General features: G+C 37.9%; 1 protein-coding gene and 1 pseudogene across 3 annotated transcripts; both read right to left on the bottom strand.

Annotated features, from left to right (window-relative positions):
• Positions 1–707: 707 nt before the first annotated feature.
• LOC141610578 (disease resistance protein RGA2-like) lies at positions 708–4,312 on the bottom strand (annotated as a pseudogene).
• Positions 4,313–6,401: 2,089 nt separating this feature from the next.
• On the bottom strand, positions 6,402–11,855 carry LOC141610576 (putative disease resistance protein RGA1). Of its 3 annotated transcripts, XM_074428732.1 has the most exons (3): positions 11,706–11,813; positions 11,190–11,259; positions 6,402–10,046 (listed from the first exon to the last, which is right to left on the bottom strand). In XM_074428732.1, the coding sequence occupies exons 2-3, from the start codon at positions 11,222–11,224 to the stop codon at positions 6,650–6,652; spliced, it is 3,432 nt and encodes a 1,143-aa protein (XP_074284833.1). In that variant the 5' UTR covers positions 11,225–11,259; positions 11,706–11,813; the 3' UTR covers positions 6,402–6,649. The 3 variants fall into 3 exon arrangements, with proteins under 3 accessions (XP_074284833.1, XP_074284831.1, XP_074284832.1); XM_074428730.1 differs by lacking the exon at positions 11,190–11,259 and having other exon boundaries at positions 11,706–11,855; XM_074428731.1 differs by lacking the exon at positions 11,190–11,259 and having other exon boundaries at positions 6,402–10,038; positions 11,706–11,855.
• Positions 11,856–12,412: the final 557 nt, after the last annotated feature.

Genomic DNA, 12,412 nt, shown 5'->3' with positions numbered 1-12,412 from the left:
TACTAATAGTTTGCCCCGCTGAAATTTCTCGCCCCTCTAATATAAAATCCCGACTCCCGGGCTTACTTGTGGCATGCTTATTGGAGCACACACTAATTTGTGGACTTGTGGTCCAAACAAGAGGTCTTATGTAATTGTGTTGCATTTTATCAGTACCATCAACAGTGCAGCAATTCATCATGCCATGCTTGCCCAACTTCCACAAGATAGGGCCCATTATATGGAGTATTTCACTAGCAAATGTCACATTTTTTGTAGGGATTAATAATTTCATATGCTAAGGAATTGTGTGGACAGAAATTGCTTATAGTATGTCTCATTTTGTCATCTACAGTCATGAATTTTGTCAATAATATAGAGAAGACTACAAAAACTAGGTGGTCAAGTGTTCAGGTCCGGTACGTGTATGCTCGTTTTATAAAAGATAAGTAGTACACAAATTCTCATTATAGACGGCAGATATTCGTCTATAGTTATAGACGGGTCAAATATCCACCTACTTTAAACATAAGACAAGCAACAAGTTGCATGATGGGGCCTAAAAATGTCACCACTTTAAGCATATTTGACCCGTATTTTACTTTAGACGGATATATCCGTCTATAGTGAGACTAATTGAAAGAAGTATGACCAAACTGTCTAGCAATTTCAAGATTCATAATAAACCAGTGTTAAGCATGATCATTGTATAATCACAATTGGTATACTATTAACAGACGAAATTTCAAAAATCATAGAATTTTCCAAAATTGTACACAACAAAAGAAAGACCGTCTTACATGTGAGACGGAACATTTATCATATAATTAAATGACAGATATACAAGTGCAGATAGTGCAAACTTACTGTGACAGTATGACAAAAGAAAAACATTTACTGAATACAGATGTGCTGAGCCAATTTCACTGGACATGAAAAACTCATGGAATTGATTACTTAATCTGCTCGGATGTCAGCCGAGGGTATATGTCGGAGCTCGTCCCAATCCTCCCCGTCAGGATCTTGGAATCTTTCAGCTATAAGCGGACATTCCCTCACCTCCAGCAACTGCAAGGAGGTAAGGGCCCGGACAATACCTGGATTCAGTTGTAACTTATGGCAGGTAAGTATGCGAAGGGATCGTAGAGAAGCCAAGGAACTTATCCACTCGGGAAGGGATATAAGAGAAGAACACCAGTCAATTGTTAAGTTTTCAAGGTAAGTCAAGTGTCGCATCCCCTTAGGGATAGTCTCCATGTCCAAATGTGATAATTGCAGGGATCGGAGTCTTCTCCCAATGGATCTCCATGGCATCCCATCATTATTATCATCACCACCGTCTTTTTCTTTTTCTGTTTCCAGGAATGTCAAACTGGGTATTTCACTTAATAGTAGTGCATCCAAAGCTGTTAGATGCTCCCACCCTGCTCCTTCAAGAGACCTTAACTTAAGACATTTCTTAATCGCAAAGCTCCGTAGGGAAAGACAGCTCCTGAATGTCTCCTCTAGTTCTGACAAACTCTCGATATCATCATTTCTGTTTATACAGATGCTAATTAGACCTTCTGTGGGCAATTATTTTAGGTAATCCAGGTCGTCTAAATCCACCTCCCTTAATTTGATCGAAACGTTGTTCTTATCCCAACTCATGATCTGTAATTCTTTGTGCACGCCACACAAACTCAGCTTTTCTAGGCCTATACAAGCAGGAAATGATGTCAGATTGCTACAGTTATAGATATTCAACTTAGCAAGCCGCGGAAAACAAGGTTGCCAACAATTGTAGCAGTCTATGTTTTCCCCTCTCCACCATCCTTTCAACTTGCTCATAGAATAAATGTTCAGTTCCTCGAGAGAAGGAAAAAACACTTGTGTATCACCGCCATTATGGGCTGAATCCTCTATGTACTCCAATTTACCCATACAATAAAGCGAGAGTGATTTGAGATGAAGCAGTTTGCTCATTGAAGGCAAATGCAGAAAGTTGGAACACATATCAAGCGTAACCCGGACAAGATTGGGAAGAAAGGTGGCCCAATTATCATCATTTCCGGCTCCACGCCACCTTGATGGAAATGCGGCTTCATTGTAAAAACTCATACTAAGTCCCTTCAGGGAAGGAGGTGGTTCAAATTTTTCAAGCAAAGTTGCATGGTTTCCAGTTCCCCACAACTCCATGGTTAATTTTTCAAGATGCTTCATGCTTCTTAAATATCCTTTTGTACTTGCCGTGGCAACCACGGAAGTTTCATGGATTTTAATTCTAATGCTTCCTCTTAGATTCTTCAATGCTTGTAAATTTTCAAGCAAACCAACTGAACTTCCTTCTCCGACTACAAACTCCGGAAGAACACATAGGCAGCTCAATTTTTCTAGCCCTGAAGGCATGTGACTCAACCTATAGCACCCAGATATACCCAAGTGTGTCAGATTTGCCAATTTAGCTAAATCCTTCGGCAACTCTTCCAAACCCGAGCACTCACATAGACTTAAGGTTCGCAGATTATACAGCTTAGTGATTGAATCAGGTAGTATCATTAGATACTTATTACAAGATAAATCGAGATACCTTAAATGTAATAGTTTACCAATTGAATTTGGCAAAGTCCGGATGTCTAAGTCATGCAAATCTAATGTCCTAAGAAAGGTCCAATTCTCTACCAGTTTTGCTACCGGAAAGCTGAACTCAAACCCATCTCGAACATAAGATCGGATCTTACACTTCGAAAAAATGCTTCCTTTACATTTACTTCTTATGTGATATAAGTGATGAGCTTCATCACCTAAATTGGATTGAAAAGAATTTAGTGTGACAACACTCTTCCCAGCTACCTTTTGAGCAACATCGTGAATCAAGTCATGGATGCAAAACGAAAAAACCCCTCCAAATTCATCCTTTTCTACATCTTGGAAGAAATACTCCTCCCCAGCATCTTCCAAGCTCTGGCCTACATGAAAACGAACTATGTATCCTTGCGCCATCCAAAGCCTGATCAACTTTTCCTTGTTTATTCTGAAATCCTTGGGAAACAATGCGCAATAGGTAAAGCAAGTCTTTAATGGAGATTCAAGGTTATCATAGCTAAGTTTCAGAATGGACATAATCTTATTATCTCCATTATTAAGCTTGGCTAATCCGCATTCTTGAAACAATCTCCACTTACTTTCATTCTGACCATACAAAAGTGTTCCCACAACTTTAATAGCGAGAGGAACATTGGAGCATTGTTCAACAATATTCTCACCAATTTTAATTAACTCAAAAAGAATTTACGTCTTTTCTCAACTTTTCCCCAAATGCTGTCATCTCAAATAAACGCCATGAGTTTTCAGGAGACAATCCTTTTAGCTCATATTTAATTTCCTCATCAACAATTGTTGCGGTCCTGTCAGAACGGGTGGTTACCAAAACCCTACTTCCTGCTCCACCCCCCATTAGGAATTTTTTTAAACCAAGCCATTTCTCACGATCTTCATTCCATACATCATCAAGTACAATCAAGTACTTTTTCCTTCCAAGGAAACCTAGAAGTTTCCTCTGTACCAAATCCATTGTAAAACCATCATGCTTGTCATCAGACGCTGATTCTAGAATCTTAGCAAGAATGGTTTTGACATCAAAATCTTCCCCGTTTTCATCAGAGACACATGTCCATAACCTTAAGGGAAACTCAGTTTTAACTCTCTCATCATTATACACAAGTTGGGCAAGTGTTGTTTTCCCCAACCCTCCGACTCCTACTATAGAGAGGAAAGACACACTATCTTGTGAACCAGAATCCAAAAGCATACGGACAACCTCATTAAGATCACATTCCCTCCCGATCACCTCATCCGAATAAACATACGAACAAGTCTCCTCCCTTCTCTCCCTAATAGGTTGGGAGTCGACACTAAACCCAAATGTGATATGATTACTAGCAATACCATCCAGTTTCTTCCTAATCTTCTTAACACCTTGAGACAGAGAGTAGGCAACACTAAGGGTATTTTTCTTAGAAGAAAAGAAGTCGCGTAACTTTTCAGAGAGTTTACCATCTTTGTTGTGCTGCTTAAGCTTAGCTAGAGTAAGAAACTCATCGAATAAATCATCAGCATCATAAACAGCATCCTTGAGCTTCCAAATATAGTCTTGTGCTTCGTGGGTGAGCTGATCTTTGGACTCAGCATCAAGGAGGACTTTCCTGATAGTGGTGATGGTTTCTTTGAGGTCATCAAGCTGAGAATTATAGCCCCGAATTGAGCAAATCTCTCTGATCGCCTCAGATCCCACCACTTCAATCAGTCTTCCTGCAAGAGTGATCCCGATTTCAGCCATTGTTTTTCAAAGTAAGAGTAGTTATGTTTTTGGGGTAGTAGTGTGAGGCAGTGGAGGGGAGATTTGAGTGCCAGTTTAAACAATTACTACCTCTTAACCCAAAAGACAGTTTAAACAATTACTGGAATAAAAAGCAGGTAATATAAAAATATGCAAGTTTTTCCAAACAATGAGGTTCACAGGTATAATATTATTGATTGATTACTCCGAAGAAAAGAGGGAACAAAGAGCTCAAAGAGAGGGCACACGCTATTAAAAAAGAATCAAAAAGTTGTTTGGGAAGTGGAATTCAGGGCATGTAAGAGCAGTGGTGTATTAAAAATGAGTCACTTGTACCTACTTAAGATTAATAAACAAGGTGAAAATTCAGGGCATCTTTCCAAACAACAAGATTAATATAATTGATTGATTACTCCCAAAATAAACGAATAAGTTGAGAGTGGTATTAGCCAAGTGCCAAGGATCTGAGTGCATCTGACCACTCTGACCATTAAGGTACTTAAACAAGGTGTGAAAACGAAATAAACAAGGAAAAGTTGACCTATGTTTACCCTTTTTTTTGGTTACCTTTTTTTTTGGTTTCACTCTGTCATGTGCAGGACGATACGAATGTATGACCTATGGTCCGATTAAATTCAGGTTTGTAAAGCCACTCAAAGAATGAGCGCTTCTGCTCCGTACCTAGAAAAACTAGGTGGGGCAGTTAATTTATTAATTTGCAGCGGTTTAAAAATGGCTCACTCTTGATTTTTGAAAGCCATACCAACTGCAGATCGCACTGCATTAAGTTCGAGTATATGCAACAAGAATAAAATAAGTAATCTTCTGAATAGAAATAGCCAAACCAAATACTCTTATAGAACCTTTGTTTCATAGTCTGAAGGTCAAACCTGGAAAATCAGATTCGGAGAGCAACACTGTTAATGTCATTAAACCTCATCTCATCTGCTTTACCCTTGGTCTCATCTGCAATCATCAATTTCTCCATATCAGCTTGTTCGAAAAATTAGCTTACTGGTGACCAAACTCCTCTACTTCAACCGCATGACAAGATAAACCTCACTCAAGACGCACAAGGATAAACATATTTTCTGCAGCTATTTCTGGTAAGAAATATCTTACCTGTCCACAAAACACTTGCTAGTTTAGAGTAAAATAAAACTCGCAAAAGAAGCAAACAAAATGATAAAAGACAAGTATCTCCATACGCAAATCTGGAATGAAGAAATTCTAAGAATGTGAACCCACTATAACTGGAATCATGAATGTGAAGAGACAGATTACGGCAATCAAGTACGCTGGCAATAGAATTGATATCATCAACAGCAGCCCTCTGTCCCGGCACCCTTGCCATGGGTTAAATTCAGTAGAATATAGCACAATGTTCACTTCCTCTGGAAAATGACAGTCTTAAATAACTAATCCAGGAAAAGAGCTTTTGAGGACATATAATACATACATGAACAAATTAACAACTAAGACTATATACCAATAAATGTACTTCCGCTATCTCAACTATATCGTCCCCATTTGTTTTACAGGTTTCCTAAAATTATTGTCCTCCATCAAACAAAACAGAAATCATCCCATATTACTCCATTTTGACAATAGTGATATAAGTACCAATGCTTCATCCCGATTCTATTGTCCCCATTTCATTAGCGGCAAGGCTAATGATATTTCATCTCTTTTTCTAGAATACAATCTTAACTTAAATACAATATTTAGTCAAATGAACAATATAAACAATAGGAAGATAGAGAAATGATTAGAAAATTAACACATGATTAATCAAGTTACATGACCAATTAAATTCCCAAATTGTCCAATGAAACAATTGCAGGAAGCACTAAAGCAGGTTGCAAAAGAGGGACAAGAATTTCATGATTAGACGATTACAGAAACCCAAAAGGCAAAAAGTGGAATACTGATTAAACAAAATACAGGACACGCCATTTTAGCTCACAAAAGTACATGTAAATTTGACAAAAAAACAACTTAATCCCAGTTAATATGTAGCCTACAACAGAGTCGAGAATTAGAGTTACGGGTAAAAATAACAATTGAATATTTGAGGGAGGAGTTATAAACACAATAGAGAAACTTGGAAAAAATAGAAAATTTAGATCGTAATAAGTCATATTTTGCATTCTTCAAGGGCAGTTTCAAGAATTATATAAAAACAATGTACCAAAAAAAAAATTATATAAAAACAGAAAATTAAATGACAAATATAATACAAGTACCATTGGTCTCACATGAGAGCATTGTTTACATGACGGTATTTATCTATGAGAGTAATATAATGATTTAGAAAAGTTAAGTGTGCACCGTGGTTTGGCAACTAAAAACTTAATTTGCCCGGATGTCAACCGAGGGTATATGTCGGAGTTGGGCCCAGTTCTCTCCATCCGGATCCTGGAATTGTTGAGCTATAAGTGGACAATCCCTCACCTCCAGCAACTGCAAGGAGGTGAGGTCCCGCACAATATGTGGATTTAATTGGAGCTTCTCGCACTCATCAATGCGAAGGGATCGAAGAGAAGACAAGCAACTTATCCATTCGGGTAGGACTTCCAGATTCTCGAAACATTCAAGTTCTAAGTTTTCAAGGGAGGTCAAATGTCGCATCCCGTTTGGAAGGGTTTTTATCTTCTTCAGCGACGATAATTGTAGGGTGCGAAGTCTTCCTCCAAGAAATTTCCATGGCATCCCATTACCATCACCATCACCATCACCATCACCATCACCATCATTAGTTCCCGAGAATGTCACATTGTACAATTTACGTAATTCTAGGGAATCCAAAGCTGTCAGATGCTCCCACCCCGCTCCTTCAAGAGACTTTAGCCTGTAAGAACTTACAATCGCAAGGCTTCGTAGGGAAACACAGCTCTTGAATGTCTCCTCAATTTCTGACAAATTCGTTACATCTTTATTTCCCGCTATACAAATGCTAATTAGATTTTCCATGGTCCATGATTTCAGGTGATCAAGGTCGTCTAACTGCACCTCCCTTAATTTGAACGAGTTGTTCTCCTCACCCAAACTTGTGATCCTTAATTTTTTGTTCACATGATTTAAACTCAAGTCTTCTAGGCTTTTAGAACAAGCAGGAAACAATGTCAGTTGAAGACAATCGTAGATCTCCAACTCAGAGAGTAGGGAAAAACAAGGCCGCGACCAAGTGTCCTCCTCGTCAAGCACAATATTGGAGTCTATCTCTTCCCCTCTCCACCATCCTCTCAAGTTGTCCAAAGATGAAATGCGAAGCTTCTCAAGGGAAGGAAAAAACACTGGTCCATAATTGCCATTAAGGATTGAATCTTCTATATACTCCAATTTCTGTAAATGAACAAGATAGAGTACCTTGAGATGAGGTAGTTTGCTCAATGAAGGCAGATACAGCAAGTTGGAACACTTGAAAATTTCAACCCGAACAAGATTGGGGAGAAAGGTGACCCAGTTATCTTCTTTTCGTGCTCCCCACCGCCTTGCTGGAAGTGTAGCTTCATTGTAGTAATACAACTCGAGACTCTTCAGAGAAGGAGGTGGCTCGAGTTTTTCCAGAAAAGCTTCAGGGTTTCCACATTTCCAGAAATCTATGTTTAGTCCCCCAAGATGCTTCATACTTTTCAAATATCCTTCACTACTTTCCATGGCACCAATGAAGTTTTCAGGAGCTCGGATCATAATGCCTCCTCTTAGGTTCTCTAATGCGTGACGATTTTCTAGCAGTCCAACTAAACCTCCTTCACCCATCACATACCGTGTAACAACACACAGGTGACTAAATTTGTCAAGAGCTGACGGCGTGTAAATCAAACGTGAGCACCCAAATATATCCAACTGCCAAAGATTTGCCAATTTGGCCAAACCCATTGGCAACTCTTTCAACTTTGAGCACCCACTTACATCTAAGATTTGCAGATTATACAGCTTTGTAATTGAATCTGGTAGCGCCACTAGAAGGTTATTATCAGATAGATCAAGAAACCTTAAATGCAATAATTTCCCTATTGAATTTGGCAAAGTCTTGATGTCTAAGTCATGCAAATCTAGTGTCCTAAGAAAAATCCAATTTTCTACCAGTTTTGCTACTGGAAAGTCTATCTCAAACCCATTTCGGAGATAAGAACGGATCTTAGACTTTGAGAAAATGCTTCCTTTACATTTGCTTCCCATGTGAAATAAGTGATGAACTTCATCACCTAAATTAGTTTGGATAGAATTAATCGCAACAACGCCCTTTCCTGCCACCTTTTGAGCAACATCGTGAATCAAGTCATGAATTTTAAATGATTCAACCAATCCAAGATCATTCTTTTCTACATCTTGAAAAAAACATCTTCGTAGCAGGATTGACATATACTCCTCTCCAGCCTCTTCCAGGCTCTGACCTACATCCAACGGAATTATGTATCCTTGTGCCAACCAAAGCCTTAGCACCGTAAGCTTTTTTATTCTGAAATCCTTGGGGAACAATGCGCAATAAGTAAAGCAAGTTTTTAATGGAGATTCAAGATTATCATAGCTAAGTTTCAGGATGGACATAATCTTATTATCTCCATCATTAAGCTTGGCTAATCCACATTCATGAAGCAATCTCCATTTACTTTCATTCTGACCATATAAAAGTGTTCCCACAACTTTAATAGCGAGAGGAACATTAGAGCATTGCTCAACAATCTTCTTGCCAAGTTTAATTAATTCGGCATGATTCACGTCTTGTCTATCTTTTTCCCCAAACGCTGTCATCTCAAATAAACGCCATGAATTTTCAGGAGACAATCCTTTTAGCTCATATTTATATTTCTCATCAACAACCACTGCAGTCCTTTCAGAACGGGTGGTTACCAAAACCCTACTTCCTGCTCCACCACCCATCAAGAATTTTCTTAAACCAAGCCACTTCTCACGATCTTCATTCCATACATCATCTAGAACTATCAAATACTTCCTCCCACTTAAAACACCTAAAAGTTTTCTCTGTACCGAGTCCATTGTAAAGCCATCATGCTTGTTATGAGACGCTGATTCTAGAATACTAGCAAGAATTGTTTTCACGTTAAAATCTTTAGCATTCTCATCAGACACACATGTCCATAACCTCAAGGGAAACTCATTCCTAACTCTATTGTCATTAAAGACAAGTTGAGCAAGCGTAGTTTTCCCTAGCCCTCCAACTCCCACTATAGAGAGGAAAGAAACTTTATCTTGCGAACCAGAATCCAAAAGCATATGAACAATATTACTAAGATCACATTCTCTCCCAACAATCTCATCCATATACACATAAGAACAAGTTTCCTCCCTTCTCTCCCTAATAGGTAGGGAGTCGACACTAAACCCAAATGTATTATGATTACTAGCAATACCATCTAGTTTCTTCCTAATTTTCTTAACCGCTCGGGACATAGAATATGCGAGACTAAGGGTATTTTTCTTAGAAGAAAAGAAATAGCGTACCTTTTCAGACAGTTTATCATCTTTGTTGTGTTGTTTTAGCTTAGCTAGAGTAAGAAACTCATCAAACAAATCATCAGCATCATAAACAGCATCTTGGAGCTTCTGAATATAGTATTGTGCTTCGTGGGAAAGTTGATCCTTAGCTTCGGCGTCAAGGAGAACTTTCCTGATGGTGGTGATGGTGTCTTTGAGGTCCTCTAGCTGAGATTCATAGCCCCATATTGAGCAAATCTCTCTGATGAGCTCAGACCCTACCACTTCAATCAGTTTTCCTGCAAGACTGATCCCGATTTCAGTCATCGTTTTTCAAAAACAAAAATCGAGGTTATGATTGTGTGGGAGTTATGTATGTTCAGAAGCAAATGTATCACTGAGTAATGATTTGCTACCTTTTAACCCAAAAAATTAAGGCTGGAATAGTATAGATTGTTGCTAATTTTATCGGTTTGGTTGAGTGGGACTGGGTGTTCTACCATCTCTGTTCCCTTAGACTATTTATACTAAATTTAAATGCTAATTACCTGCTCCCACCTATTATTAAGACAAACAAATAACAAAAAAGTTGACGCGCAAAAATGATAGGCATCTTCCTGGAAATCCTGCTATACCTAACATATTAAGTACTGCTATTTGCGAGTAAAGTCCACTACAAGGACCCAAAGGGTATCCTTTTATATTTGTAAAGATTTGCACATCACTGATGTGATTACTACTCTGTGTGTATTTTAATCAATAGCTACTGTCTGATACGTATTTGATGGTTACTAGCGAACTATTCTTACGCAAGAGCTAACGACATATTAATCCTTACAGATATGAATAGATATCAAACATTAATCAGAACATGAATCAACAACTTAATTAGTACTTGAACACCTTAATAATAGTAGGTATTAATACTCCTGTTACTGAGATATGGCAATGGTTCCGCTTATTTGTTTGCCTATTTTGAGTGTTCAATCATTCACACCTAGCTGGTATAAAATCATTCGACAAAGAATAAAAAATAAACAAATCACTGGCGCGGAGGGGGTCATTTTTACAAAGAATCAAGGAACGTGGAGGTTAGAAGGGGACAGTGTATCCATCGCCACCGCGAGCAGTGGAAAAATTTAAAAAGTAAAAACTACTCCATCCATTCCACTCCACACTATCACTTTCTTTTTTCACGTTTACCAACGCGTCTTTTACGCGCTAAATATCGTTAGCTACGTATTTGCAAAAAATATAAAAGTTAGATTTTTAATGTACTCGTAAAGACGAATCAAACAAGATCGCACATGAATATATTTCTACTTACGTATTGAGAAAAAATTGAAATTAAATGTGTAATTGTGAATAGTGTATAAAATAGAAAGTGGTAGCGTGGAGTTGAATGGAGGGACTAATTGATATGAAATTCTCGATTTTCTTTCGAGTTTACCTTATTCCACTAAAGGCTCCCCTCCGAAGAGTCATAACCACAATTCATGCTTTCGCCGCTGCTTTTACGCCTATTTTTTTAAAAAGAATAAATTACAGAAAAATCTCGGAGCTATACCATTACCATAGACTTCCGATTCCGTCTCAGACATTTGTTTACCATTTATATTCATTCATTGTGAGAAATATTTTAATAAAAGGTAAATAAATGATTGAGACGAATCTATGGAGAGAGTATTAAACAATTAGGGAGCAATTGAACATGAATTAACAACTTAATTAATACTAATACAACAACTCTACAGTAAAATTAAATAAAAAGGTTATCACATGGCTAAAATTGTGAGCTAGATTTATAATGTAATTCAAGTTAATTCATTAAAGATCGTTCAAAAGCAGAGGAAATCGAAATTTAACACAGCAAACAAATTTCAATTATTAACAGAAATATTGCACAGAAAGGAAATATTAGTTTAAAAAATAATAAGTCTCTCTTAAGACGAAAAATAACATGAACCTGTTTTCAAAGCGGCTCTGTGTTTTCTTCCTGACAATAATTTGTGCTGGAATCGCATTCGTCATTGTTATGTCTGTCACTCCAGTCGCACGTCCCAATCCACTGCTCTAGTTTGTGGCCTTGGAGTTTATGGGTTGGGTTGAAGTCGTTAGGTCATATCCGGACAAGTTCGATTCACCTAATTTTTGGATTTTTAACACGGTTGTATTTAGGGTAGACCTGTCAAATTCTGACCGACCTGAAAACCTGACCGATCTGTTTTTTCAGGGTCAAGATCCGAAAATTTTGACCCGATGACTCGTTTGAGCCGAACCCGAAATAAACCGTTATTTTAGGGTCGAGACACGACCCGAACAGGTAGACCCATAGGGCCAAAGGTAAATTAAGAATTTTATTAAAATATTAATATTTATACGGAATTACTTTTTTACATACGAATTTTACTCTTTCCCCTACATTTAGAATCTAATGGTTATAAAAACTTGAATAATGTATTATAATTCTGTAATTAATGTACTACTTTTGTTGTTTAGCAATTATTAATACGTTTTGCTTAAATTATTAGAGTTTGTCAATTAGTAAACTATTATGTTAACTTGTTAATTATATCAATTAGGTTTATGGTTGGTGGAAGGCTTGGTGGTTTGGGTGGTGAACGGTGATTCTGAGTCGTGCACGGTGGTGTGTGAGGGTGGTTAACTAGCACG

The sequence above is a fragment of the Silene latifolia genome, chromosome 11 (assembly GCF_048544455.1).
Source record: "Silene latifolia isolate original U9 population chromosome 11, ASM4854445v1, whole genome shotgun sequence".
NCBI classification, from domain to species: Eukaryota; Viridiplantae; Streptophyta; class Magnoliopsida; order Caryophyllales; family Caryophyllaceae; genus Silene; species Silene latifolia.
The sequence above is the reverse complement of the archived record's forward strand: the minus strand, read 5'-3'. Positions and strand labels throughout refer to the sequence as shown.

What these genes read in the sequence shown, in the direction of transcription:
- LOC141610576 (XM_074428730.1), bottom strand. Translation starts at nt 11,770, where the DNA reads ATGACGAATGCGATTCCAGCACAAATTATTGTCAGGAAGAAAACACAG. An exon ending in CAGAGCCGCTTTGAAAACAG is followed by an intron (nt 10,047 to 11,705) that starts GTTCATGTTATT and finishes AATCGGGATCAG; the next exon opens with TCTTGCAGGAAAACTGATTG.